Here is a 14,518-nt window from a genome sequence, read left to right on the forward strand (position 1 = left end):
GGCATGTAACTAGCCAATCATAATTTGCGAAAACTGACATCTCCAGCGCCTTCTAGCAGGTCTTGAGTTGCTCCAGAGCCTTCGGAGCTGATTGTAAAGGCATCCAGGCAGATTTCTGACCTTGGTAACAAATGATGGCTGAAATATGATTGGTTAAATGCTTAAATACAAAAACACACACCTGGAAGCAGCACAACATGGGAAAAGCAATGAAAGGAAGCTGAAAGACAATTTAGATTTATTTAATAAGAATTCATGGACAAAATAAAATTCACATTACTCTGATTCAGATATTTGTAGGCCGGCAGAGAAGGCCTTGCAGCCCTCAACGGTCATCACTTCAGTTGAGGACTGACATCAGATCCGAAAGACAATGTTAACAACCACGTTTTTGCATTGCAGTTTATTACAGCAAAACCTCAGTTTATCACACATTTCATGATCGAGGTTATTTCATCAAACGTGACCAGAAAACTACACGCAAGGAAAGTGGTGGTAGATCGTCTTCCTTGACCTCTTTCAAACACTTACTTATATGAAGATGCCATCGTCCAAAAGACATCAATGGAAATCAATAGAGCAATAAGAAGTTGTGAAAGAGCCCTAATGAAACGTTGGCAACATGAGGGAACTGAAATGGATTGGCTAAAATTAGACAGTTTTGTTGGACGATCTTTTCAACGAGACAACATGCGGGACAAAATACTGCACGTTTTAGGTGATATTGGCTTCTCACTACCAAAATCAATGTTAGACAGTCGTACATGCTGAAATGAATTCCATCACAAAAAGTTCAATTATGCACATAGTAGCATATTTGTAGTGTAGTGGTTAACATAACTGGAATAGACTCCGGCTCCTCTCTGACACTGACCAGCTTAAGCTATGCAGAAAATATTGTCAATGCTCCCGATCCAGATCATTCACTTTACGGTTTAGTCATTTAATTAAGCTCGTGGCGCCGCCGATGTCTTTCGTTCAACGCTTACAGGCACATAAATGCGGTTAGTTGTCATGCCAAAAAAGCAGCGGGATCGCTTTTATTTGTGATGGCGGATTCGGGCTGCATTTAGAAACATCAGAAAAGCGCCGTCTGCTTGAATTCGTTCTACCACTTTTTGCCATCGTATTTTTGGTGCTATTTTGTTTGTTAGATAAATGCCAATTTCACATCACAGCTTTTGACGATAAAGGTAGAGTGGCCAAGAGTCAATGTTATAATAGGAGCGCAAAAATGTAAGAAAATTACCATTAGCATTCTCTGTTATGCATAACGCTAACGACACATTGTGAAGAGATGTTTGTTTGTTTTTTATCTTGAAAAGGGGCTAGAATAAGTATTATTAATAAATCACATATTTTTAACAAATCACATGCGTTTGTAAAGTGTTTTTGCCTTCTGGACAAGCGCAGACTTGACATGAACTAGCTAGAAAAGCCTAAAAAACAAATCCACATTACAACTCCAAAGCCAATGAAACAGAGCAGTTCAGTGTGAGAAAAAAAAGTTTTCTTGTTAGCAAAGAAGCTATGCGAGAAGGTCAAAGATGTCTTCTTTACTATTAGCATCAGAAATGGCATTTCTATCTTTGCGGCGATAAATCACTAACAACACAAAAAGGGCTCTTTTGCTGGGAATAAACAGATACGCTGACCAAAATTCAACCCCTTTCGAAAGGTGTCATCACAACATAAATTATCATAGACATTATGTTTCGAATAACATATTTTGTCCGTCAATATTGCTTCGGGATATTGTGACATCAGTGTTGATCCACAGTTCTGGAAATTTTAAATAATGAAAAAAAAATGAAAAATGTGAATACAAACAGCCAAACTGTGTCGAACCTCTGTTTTGGAGAAGTATCGGATGTGTACAAAACACTGACCTGCAGGTTGTGTTTTTCCACAATACTTCCCTATTAAAACCACCACAATACCCCCCCTGAGCGGATTCCCACAGTTTTGTGTGACAATGCTTTATGCATTCAGGGGCTGTCAAACTCCAATAGACAATTCCTTTAAAACACACACACATGCACAACACAAACACACACACACACACACACACACACACACACACACACACACACACACACACACACACACACACACACACACACACACACACACACACACACACACACACACACACACACACACACACACACAAAACAGTATGGGGCTTGATCTTGTGGTTGGCTGCCCAAAATAATGATGGCTGCTCAATAGCGATGGCTATTATCCTCTCATGCACGATGACACCAGACCAGCACATTGTCCAGTGATCCTCCAAATTCACAACACTTAGATTGTGAACTAGACTAGAAAACAGGCAATCATTTCTCTTTTGTTTGTGGCTGAAAGTGGCAAAAAAAAACAACAAGCAAAACATAGAAACCTTTTTTTCCCTTCTTTCTTCTACTTGTCTCTCCCAACATGAGCTGCTCATCAACCGGGAACCATTAAGAGCAGCAGTTGCGTGTAAAAAACACACAAAAAAGTGATGTTCTGTGTGTCTGTGTATGTGTGAGTGAATATGTTAGACAATTGTACTGGTACATTAGGATTGATCTAACTGCACACACTTCGTCCCCACGTGGAGTAAAAACGTGCGTGTGTAAGTGTTTGTGTGTGGGTGTGTTTGAGTGGGAGTGAATATGGGAGACAATTGTTTTGTTATATTAGGATTGCTATCACCAAAAACACATTGTCCCCCCATATAGCAAAAACGTGTATGTATGTGAGAGTGTTTGTCTCTGTGTGTGTGCGAGTGAATATGGGAGACAATTGTATTGGTATATTAGGATTGTTTTTGCCGCATACATCTCGTCCTCACATATAGGAAAAACGTGTATGCGTGTGCTTGTGTGTTGTGTGTGTGTGTGTGTGTGTGTGTGTGTGTGTGTGTGTGTGTGAGAGAACGGGGTCGTTCGCGAACGGCACGTCACTCATTGCGGCGCTCTGTGTGTATCCTGAAAAATAGTTAGTATTCCAAGATTAAATTCTCGTGAATTTAACGTTCGTAAACCAAAAAGTTCATTAGTCAAGGCGTTCGTAAGACAAGGTTTCGCAATATTAGGATTGCTTTTGCCGGAAAGATCTCGTCCTCACATATAGCAAAAACGTGTATGTGTGTGTGTGTGTGTGTGTGTGTGTGTGTGTGTGTGTGTGTGTGTGTGTGTGTGTGCGAGTGAATATGGAGACAATTGTATTGGTATATTAGGATTGCTTTCGCCGCATAGCGTGCATGCATAAGCAAACAGCTTGTAGTCTTAAATTCACTCACTTTCAAGCCATCATGTTTGCACATCCACCCAACAACCTTTTCTTCCCCTTGCCCTTTCCTCTCATCCCCGCCATCCCGTCCGCCACCTTCATCTCTCCGGGGAGCGCGTGTATCCGTATAGAACCCTGGCAGGTGTTTGCTCATTCAGCTGACACAGTTTTATAATGAGAAAAGTGCAAATTTCAGAATATACATTCACGCTGCCGACGTCTGGAAGCGACCGTTCTCTTTTTCTTGTCAACAACTCATCAGGGGGAAGAGGGGGCTGGAGGAGGGGTGGTGGTGGTGGGGAACTTGACTCCCTCGGCCATGGTCGGTGGCGGCGTGCATGCGAAAAGAGCGAATGAGGTCAGGGAGACTGATGCCAACGGAATGGAATGTATATTGAATAATGTAAAGTCTGTATCACAAGACGCTTCTCCGCCTTTTCCGAGGCAACGTGACAGATGTTGTAAAATGTAAAAAAACGGGCAATGGACAGTATTTCATTCAATAATTGGCCTGTATCTATCTATCTATCTATCTATCTATCTATCTATCTATCTATCTATCTATCTATCTATCTATCTCTGTCGATCGATCGATCAGTGAATCGATCAATCGATCGATCGGTCTATCGATCAATCTATCGATCTATCAAAATATCGATCTATAAAATCGACCGACCAACCGACCTACCTACCTACCTATCTATTGCAAAAGTGTAAAAAAGAAAAGAGGACTTTGATGAAACATTGTAGTAGGATGGCACAAAGGTCAAAAAAGAACAACATAAGTTCTGGTCCAAATCCGCAAAATAAAAGATTGCAGTATTACAGTATGGTCCAATTGTTTGACATTTTATTTTCATTGATCGTTCGTCATTCTTCTCACACAAACTTTGAGTCCGTTTTTAGTCATTGGATCAAAATTAGTGGTAGCAGTTGTGGATTTCGTTTGAATTGGTCTATATTCGTCCTTATTCTGTTCCGCCGGTGTTCTCAGAGTCTGATCTACATTTTTCAGAAATGGGGCACGAGGAAGAGCCCGGTGCTTCCTGGAAGGCAGAAATAAAACTGATTGATTGTTGAATTTAATGTTATTTTTTTCAGCATTTTTTATGATTTGTCTTCCAGGAATTAATTAATGGCCTTCAACGCCTTCAAGTCAGGACCGCCGTCAAAATATTTTGTTCGAAACTCAATGTTAGCAGCATGTTTGTGACAGCAAATTAACAACAAGGGACCTTTGGTCTTGAATATGTTGTGCTTCCTCACGACTTTGTAAAAATAAGTGGTGGATATTTGAAGGACATTGAGCTCGTTTTTAATTGGAGTAATAAAACATGTTTTTTTTTTAAGGGAAACTGTAGCTGGAATGCAAAAATGTCCCCCACTGGACATGCATGCTCCAATTTAATTCCTATCTCTTCTCAATAATCAGTTGAGTCAAGACTACAGATTTGAAAGTTAACTTTCTGTCTCTTATTTGCATGTTTTTACATTCAAGGGGCAGTCAATTCGATACTGTCAATGTCCATTTAGACATTAAATTAAATGGAATTCATTTTGAGTGTCGTAACATAAAACCCCAGAATCCTATATTATAATATGCAAAATATCATAAACAAAACCTGCAGAGACTATATATTGTGAGTTAAGATGTATTGTAAAAATAAGCAATTAACTCATTCACTGCCAGACATGCAAAAATGTGTCCACTCCGGTATCACGGAATATTGAGTTTTAGGACTACATAAACATTCAATACAGCATAAGACACCTTAGTCTCAGTTCTTTCATCGGAACAAAAAGAGTTATTTCCTAAATTATGTGGGTCTGGAGTATATACAATGCAATACATACATATTGGTTTATATAATGCTATAACAGCTGTAGCTGGAACTAAGCGCTGATATGGAAAAAAAGGGAAAGGCTAGAGGAAAAAACAGGTCTGACCAACGCTTTATCGGCCCCCAAGCATGAAAAAAAAAAACGAACAAATTCGGGAATGACGCTCTGTCATATTTTCAATTCCCAAATAAATTCGGGAATGGCAGTGAGACAAAAAGTAAATAAATACACAAATAAACAAATACATAAACAAACACAAAAATATACAAATACATAAAAATACAAATACATAAATAAACACATAAATATCTACAAAGACAATTTATAGAAAATGCTTGTTCGCCTCTTATTTCACATATTTTTCAATTCCCGAATGTGAATGGCAAATAATGAGTTAAACAAAAAATAATAATAAACAAACAAATAAATACATAAACAAACAAATAAAGAAATATCTACTAAGAAAATGTCTAGAAAATGCTGATCCCCCTCTTATTTGACTGCCGCCTGGTAAATATTTAATCTTCAGAGTGTTATGTTGGTAAATAAAACACAGACATAAGTATAAAATACCTTTCTGCTCGAGTTTCTAACTGAGAAGCATTGATCCTGCGTACTGCTCCAAAAGAGAAGAATGCACGCGTAGGCCTATAAGTGCAAGCTAATTATTTTCATTGCCCTCAAGTATTTTTTTTCTCGACACTTTGCAAGCAGCCTAAATGGTTGGATCTTAAACTCCTTTTCAATTTGCACTTCTAGAGAAAGTGTAGCAAAGCGGGATTATTTGAATTGCCACACAGGCGGCACATAGGCGGCAAGAAAAGCGCTTTTGTGTCATAAAAATTGAATCTTATAGACGCGCATGCGAGTGACAGACGGAAAACACGGAGGCAGGTTGTTGAAGGTCATAGAAAAAGTTTGCTGGTGTCTTTCACAGGTGTTAACGATGTCTGAAAGCTCTCATAAAATGCCTCCTTAATTCCTCGCCTTTATCCCACAGAGGCCCACATCCCCTTTCCCTTTTCCTCTTTTTCCCCCCCGACTCCTCATGTTTTATGATCCTTGTCTTGGAGAAAGGGGACCTGTTAAGGATCTGAAGAGATTTACGCTCTTTAGGCAAGTTTTTGTTTTTCTATCAGTGCAGACGCTTTCATCTTTGGTCTGATCTGAAAAGATGCTTCAAAAAGGGCAAGAAAAAAAAACACGTCTGTCTTGAACGTTTATCTTACCGGTTAAGTTTTACAATATTTTTAACTCATTCACTGCCAGATGTGCAAAAATGTGTCTACTCCAGTGCCAGGGTTTTTGTCATTGTCACTCAAATTCTAGGACACACAAAATATTGAGTTTTAGGACTACATAAACATTCAATACAGCGTTAGACACCGTAGACTCTCTTCTTTCATCAGAAAAAAAGAGTTAAATCGGAAATTATATGGGTCTGGAGTTTTCTGAGCTTGAAATGGGAGCGGCTTTACAAAAGGCAAATGCTGCCCGATTGTGGAAGGGAAAAAGCATTATCCGAGGTCTGACCAGCGCTTTATCAGCACCCACTCTCCACAAGAAAAACCAAAACAAATTTGGGAATGGCACTCTACATCATATTTTCAATTCTCGAATAAATTCAGTGATGGCGGTGAATGAGTTCATAATATAAAAAGCCTATTCCCAAAATTGCCCAGGAAGAGATCCTATGAATGCTTCAAAGCTTCCATCTCTGCATACTGGGACAGTTTGGCAGGCATCACACAGTACACATGTGCATGGGCCGATTGAAAAAAAAAACAACTCACTTGTGCACCATCACAAACTAAATTGAAATGTGCAAGGCACACAAATTTCATATTCAGCACAATGGAGCTTAAAAATGAGCACTTGGCCCTTAGCCACTCACCTGTAACTCTAATCTTAATGTTCGACCAGATTCAATCAGTCAGCAGATGTCCCCGTTGGAAATCGAATTGATTAACCGTCAGCGGTTTTGGGTACTGATATCAAATTGACACTTGGAAAAAGTCAAACGGAAAGAACTTTGACTTAAGTTAAAATGTGGGCCGGTCTAACGGTAATTTATATTAACACTGCCCAACGATGTGCAAAAATATGTCCACGCCAGTGCCAGGAAACCTTAGAATATCTTTTTTTTCCCATCACAAAAAAAGTTAATTCCTAAATGATAAGGGTTTGGAGTTATATGTACAGTTTCCTTGAGAGTTTTTAAAGGCACTCATAAATGAAATGTACGTATTATTTTTATATGAGCTTGAAGTGAGGGTGTCTATCCAAAATACAATACAATACGATACAACACATTGACTTTGACTTGATATAGCGCTTTAAAAACAGCTGAAGCTGGAACAAAGCACTAACATGGAAAAAAGGGAAATGCTACCCCCTTGTGAAAGTGAAATAACATCGCCAGAAGTCTGGCCAGCACTTTATCAGTACCCCCGGCAAGAAAAAAACAAAACCCGAAAAAAATCGGGAATGGTACTCCACATCATACTTTTCAATTCTCGAATAAATTCGGAAAGTGAGTTAAATCACTTCTTTGGAATTTTTTTAAAATAATTTTTCAGTCTTGACAAGCATAAAACATTTTGCCAAATGTGCCAAAAAGTTTGGCAATGGCGCTCTATGACATATTTTCAATTCCCGAATAAATTTAGGAATGGCATCGAATGAGTTAATGCAGTCCTGAAAACTTAGCACCTTTACGCATAAAGGTTAGAAAACACTGTCCAGTGATACCTCGGCTTACGAACGCTTTAGCTAATGAACTTTTCGCCTTACGAACATTAAATTTGCGAGCATATAATCTTGGCATAAGAACTAGTTTTCGGGAAACACACGGAACGCCATGGTGGCTGGCGGACTAGTTTTCCATACCCCCTTTCTCTGAGTGCATACGTGGTTTGTTATCAAGGATACATTTGCTATTATGGGACCGAAAAAGACCCCGCCACAGGCTAGTGTTCAGCCAAAGAGGACACAAAATAACATTACGGTCGAACAGAAGAAGGAGATCATCGAGAAACAAAAACAAGGTGTGCGTTTGTGTGACTTAGTGTACCAGTACCAGTATGCTAAGTCGACCATTGCTACGTGTGGCTAAGGGTGTTTCTGTGTTGTCTAAGCAACGGTCTCAGGCAATAGAAGAGGTTGAAAAACTTCTGTTGATTTGGATTAACGAAAAGCAACAAGCAGGGGACAGTGTGTGAGGGTATTATTGCAGAGAAAGCACAACTTCACTCGGATATCATCAAGAGGCAACTACATCAACAACCATCACAAAGGTAAATAAAACGACTTTATTATACAGTACAGCTTATTTATTTAATTACAATACAATAGCACATTTATTGTACATAAAATAAGGTATATTTTGTGTAGGTTTAAGGCTTATTTAGTCGGAAATTATGTTTTATGGGGACCTGGAAACGCATTATTTGAATTTTTAATGGTTTCCTATGGAAAATTAATGTTTGGAAGATACATTTTTCGCCGTATACTTTCTGGGAACCAATTAAGTTTGTAAACTGTGGTATCACTGTATTCGATTCATTATACACTATGTGCCAGCAAATATCGTTTCCCGGATATTATCCTTTTGCCTCCACGATGGAGGTTTTCGTTTGAGACAAAACAGCGTTTTGAAGAAGAAAAGACGCAGGCCGGTTGTTAGCGCAGTACACTGAAGTGTCCAACGACCGCCGGCCTGAATAGGTTCCGCTCCACTAATTATAAGCACAAGAGTAATTTAACATTGCTTTGAAGGCTGCTCTTTCCAAATTACAAAGCAGAGTGTCAAGGAGGGGAGGCACTTCAAAATTGAAAATGCAATTATGACCGTTTGGGAAAGGAAAGAAAAGGAGGGATCGTAAATGACATGCTGAATATACGGTCTTCATGCTGTACCTCCGGCTGACGTTCATGCAAGCACAATGAGAAAAGATGCCTGCAAATAGTTCCTGGAAAAGTAATTAGACACCGGCTTTTCTATGCCTTGGGAGCAATGAAGATATTGTAATTATAGATCATAGAAAAAGAAGTTGTCTTTCACGAAGCGAGGCTATTATCAAGTCCGCAGTTTGATGAAACTAAAAGGGCAATTTGTAAAAAAAAAAAAAAGGATGTCGGCCTCTTTTGAAAAGGAGAATCTCACTCGGCCGGTGCTCGTCTCTCGCTTGCCGTCGAGGCACCGATTAAGTCCCTCAGTGGTGTCGTGATGGGGGGGACAAAGTGCCTACTTTGGTACCAATGACTGATTTGAAATTCAAACAAGCCTTTACAGTCGGCCAAGCGTTCGAAGGAGGGAGTCGCTCATATACGTCTTTGAAGAATGTCGGCCATGACGCTAAAAACAATGGCGAAGATGTTGGCAATGCCAAACTTGACGAAAGCAACACGTGGCGGGCGGCTTGACAATCTTTGTCGACGAAGGTGCGACCTCGCTTCTTTGATTTCAAGGTCACTTAGTTTGATTTACACTCACTGTTGCCTCTAATCTCTTTATTGGCTGTGATATTTCGCCTGATTGGCTTATCGCTTAGGAAAATGAGCAGATTGAGGATTGATATAGCCACTTTTGAATTGCTCGTTAGGAGGATTATGAGGGCGGGGTGGTGGTGCTTTGGCTATTTTAACCTTTTTTTGGCGTGGGACAAAAGCAATGTACTATGTGAAATCGAAGACCAGGGGTCATTTTCACTGTGTTGCCTCAAACTTAAATGTTCCCAACCATCATTAGCTTGTAGTAGACGTGCACATTCCACGATGACGTCCCTGATCCACTGCTTAAAAGGATTATTTGATCCTCTCCTCTTTCATCTAGAACTGCTTCATGTCACAAAGAGGGTGGAGAAAGTGCTGAAGAATGAATGACTCTCTGTGTCATTGTGTTGTCTTCTCATCTCATCTCATTTTCCGTACCGCTTATTCCTCATTAGGGTCGCGGGGGTTGCTGGAGCCTATCTCAGCTGTCTTCGGGCATGAGGCGGGGGACACCCTGAATTGGTTGCCAGCCAATCGCAGGGCACACAAAGACATGCAACAGTCACTCTCACACTCACACCTAGGGACAATTTGGAGTGGTCAATCTGCCTGCCATGCATGTTTTTGGAGTGTGGGAGGAAATCGGAGGACCCGGAGAAAACCCACGCGGGTCCGGGGAGAACATGCAAACTCCACACAGGGAGGCCAGACCGGGACGCGAACCGGCAACCTCTGCACTGTGAAGCCGGTGTGCTAACCACTCGGCTACCGGGCCGCTTGTGTTGTCTTATTTGTTATTTAGTTTTTTTTTTCCTTTCTTTCCTTCCCTTTTCCTTTCATAACTTTGCTGCTGTTACTTCCGGGTAGACTGAATGCTGGCCAGTAGTTATTTGCAAAAAAAAAAAAAAAAAAAAAAAAATATCACAGTCACTGCTCAACTTAATATGTGGACTTTGAAAATCAGGAAATATAAGAACTTTTTTGGGTGCATTTGGTGAAAGGTTCTATGCTAAAAAAATATAAAAAACAAACCTTTTTTCCCCCTGATGAAAGAAGAGAGTTAAATCATTCGCTGCGATTCCCGAATGTATTCGGGAATTGAAAAGTGTGACGTTGAGCACCATTCTTGAATTTGCCGATAAAGCGCTGGTCAGACCTCTGGCAATGTTTTTCCCTTCCACGAGAAGGCAGCATTTGCCTTTCGTCCATGTTAGCGCTTTGATCTAGCTTCGGCTGTTGTTAAAGCATTATATAAATCAATACATATGTATTGTATTTCGTAAATCAACCCCCGTGCTTAGCTTAAATAACTCCAGACTCATATAACTTAGGAATTAAAGAAAGAAGAAAGTCTAAGGTTTCTAATGCTGCATTGAATTTTTATGTAGTCCTAAAACTGAATGAGTTAAAAAAATATTTTGGGATTTTACATATATTATCATGAAAATAGGATCACTTGGAAGATCAGTTCAAGTACCCTAAAACGTCTCCAAAGACTCCACTCGATGCCCACAATGTCTTGAAATGTTCTCATTTCCCTCCAGATAAAAACGCCAAAATCTCAGACATGTTTGTGTGTGATCTAGTTAGTGCACATTTGTATGTGAAAAGCTTTGCGCCTCATAATGTTTCACTCTTGTCTTTGAAGCACTCCCAATTGTTACAAATGGGTTTTAAATTTAGCAACTCCACCACGCCTGCCTGGCTAAAAACAACAACAACAACAAAACCACCCAATTACCACAGCACTTACAACATGCATAGATGCAGTTTATGCCAAATTCTTATCCGAGGATCCCAGTGCAAATTGAAGCTGCCAGACTTGAAAACTTGTTTTGAAACTTCAATTGTCCAATTTTGGTTTAGTCCATGTGAATAGGAGGCACAATTTCCCATCCTTGGCTGACAGGAAAGACAGTAAAGCAGAGTTTTCTGCGGATGCAACTACAGCTTAGTTTCAGTGGCAGCCATTTTCAGAGCTTTCTTTACACTACCACGTGACAAAAAATGCAGAAAACCTAATGTCTGGTTTTATATTAATAAATAAATAAATAAATAAATAAACAGATAAATAAACACATACATTAATAAACAAATAAATACATAAATAAATAATTCCATGTTAAATAATTAAATGCTAAATAGATAAATGCTAAATAAATAAATTACTGTCAAATAGATGAAGAAAAATAAAAACAAAAATACATACAGTACATAAATACATGATGAAATACATAATTAATTGCTAAATAAATAAATACACACTAAATAGATGCATAAATAAATGAATAAATAAACAAATAAATAAACAAACAAACAAACAAATAAATAAATAAATAAATAAATAAATAAATAAATAAATAAATACAATCATTTGCATTAAATGAGTGAAGTCCCACAGCATTAGTTGGTCGAAAATATTTTCTGTATATTTGGAGTGTAACTATATGAAAACATATGATCAGCCATTTTTGCGATTTTACCTCAACTATTATACGTACTGTATGAAATTGCTGAAAGGGTGCCCCAGTCATTATGCCACCCCCTTCAAAATATATATAAAAAAAACCTACAACTAAATGCATATGAAAAGACACACCGGGGTTGTGTATTTGAATAAAAGTGTGCCCCGCTCCTAATCCTCATTTTCCTCCCAGCAGGCAGAAGCAACATTAATCTGCAAGCGACTGTGCTCACAGCCGTTTGCAGCTCAGACATCTTCTTGGACTGCCAGTGGCACTTTGGAAACACTCAGCATCTCAGCGCGCCCATCAACATGTGCGTGTGAAATGCCACGTCGAGCAAGACAAACCACCGCCCGGCACACACACACACACACACACACACACACACACACACACACACACACACACACACACACACACACACGCACACGCGCACACGCACACGCACACGCACACACACACACACGCACACACGCACACACACACACACACACACACACACACACACACACACACACACACACACACACACACACACACACACACACACACACACACACACACCGGGCAAAATCCCCTGGAAAAAAAGGAAGAAAAAACTGCTGTGCAATTCCGAGGTCTCAGTAGTAGCTCTGCTGATAATAGGAGAGTCTTCGGGTGCTTTTTCATTTCCAATCTGGCACCGCTCTGCATCGGAAATGCCACGGAATACACCCTCGAGCACCCCCCCATACACCCTACCCCCCTGGTGCGATATGGAATAACCTGCAGAGCACATCAACTGTTGAATTTGATGTTCAGGGCTGCTTTTTACGGCTGCTCTGACGGAACCGCTCGGAAATTCGCTTGTGCATGCAGTCGCGGGAACTAAAAAGTGCAGACGTACACACACACGCAGACGAGTGAGCCAGTGGGCAGAGAGAAGGGATAATGGAAGAAGTGTAAATCCCATACGTGCTTAATCCGGACACTTACAAGAGAGTGTGATTCATACTCTATTACACTCCACTAATGGTGCCGGGAGACACCGCTGCATGCAATCAGTCAGCAGACTTGAACCTACAAAATAACATCCATGAATCCTCTTTATGGGGACTTAACGGAAGACAGTGTGTAAAAGGTCAGAAATAAACCTTTTGTACTTATTAGCTATTAAAACACTGTGCGGCTTCGTACCACGCCCATGTATTAGCATGTATTCAAAAGTCTTGAGTTCTGCCAAGGTTAATGTGTGCTTTTGAAGTGTCTGGGATGAGGATCGGACATGGACGGAAGGACACCCTTTGAGGCATATTTATTGTAAGAAATAATGTTGGGATTTTGCAATAATTTTTATTTCCTAATAACTCACTCACTGCTAATAACACATTTATTTGGGAATTGAAAGTATGACGTAGAGCGCCATTCCCAAATTTGTTCGGGTTTTGTTTTTTCTTGTTTGGGCGCCGTTAAAGCACTGGCAATGTTTTCCCTTCCACAAGGGGTCAGCATTTCCCTTTTTTCCAAGTCAGCACTTTGTTGTTGTTGGCAAAGCACTATGTAAGCTGATATGTATGTATTGCATTGTATTTTGGACAGCCACCCTCATTTCAAGCTCATATAACTCCAGACCCATAAAATGTAGGAATTAACTCTTTTTTTTCTGATGAAAGAAGAGATTCTAACGTTGTCACTGTATTGAGTGTTGATGTCGTCCTAAAACTCAATATTCTGTGGGTCCTGGAATTCAAGTGACAATTACAAAGACCCTGGCAATGGAGTGGATTTTTTGCACAGCTGGCAGTGAATGAGTTAACACTCACTCAAAACATAATCAAATATACGTTTCTAGTTGAGTGATTTCAAAATTAACCCCAATGAAACCCCAAAGTGGCTCATGACAAAAAAAGAGTTTGACTGACCTGAAAATATAACATATTTCAGATAGGTTTTATCAGGGAAGAGCAAGTAGATACTTACTGTATGATTTGCGGGCTAAATCGAACTATGAAAAGGGGAATGGGGCCAGTATCTGGACCCTGTGCCTTGAGTTTGACACATGCTCTAAATTTACCATAGTTAGCGAATAGGAATAATTGTTTGTCTCTATGTGCCCTGCGATTGGCTGTTGAGTGGTCAACGTCCCAAAGTCCCCATTTCAGTTAGCATCATTATTAAGAGAAGCTGGCTGGATATATTTTAACTAAGAGGAATGATGCTACTGAACATCTTTCGAACACATGGAATCAAAGGAAATGCAGCATGCATTGGAGAATCATCTCACCTTTTTTGTCACCGAAGAAGAGAGTTTGCTGTGCCGGGTTGGACCACTGGAGGGAGGTGTTGTCGTTGTACTCCACGCGACATGTCATGTTGGCCGTGCCGCCTTCTGTCACGGTGACATTCTGAACCAGAGGATGCTGACCACTGATACCTGTGGGCGCAGAGAATATACAAAA

General features: G+C 40.0%; 1 protein-coding gene across 5 annotated transcripts in view; it reads right to left on the reverse strand.

The window, feature by feature from the left end:
- LOC148886493 (cell adhesion molecule 2-like) overlaps nt 1-14,518 on the reverse strand; it is a 193,836-nt gene that overhangs the window by 51,724 nt on the left and 127,594 nt on the right. For all 5 annotated transcript variants that reach the window (XM_089016654.1, XM_089016653.1, XM_089016652.1 and 2 more), the window contains one exon: nt 14,344-14,493. In XM_089016654.1, coding sequence (XP_088872780.1) covers nt 14,344-14,493 — 150 coding nt within the window. The remainder of the gene's footprint in view (nt 1-14,343; nt 14,494-14,518) is intronic.

Source organism: Hippocampus bargibanti, linkage group LG16 (genome assembly GCF_051943395.1).
Source record: "Hippocampus bargibanti isolate YZ-2025 linkage group LG16, ASM5194339v1, whole genome shotgun sequence".
Lineage (NCBI taxonomy): Eukaryota > Metazoa > Chordata > Actinopteri > Syngnathiformes > Syngnathidae > Hippocampus > Hippocampus bargibanti.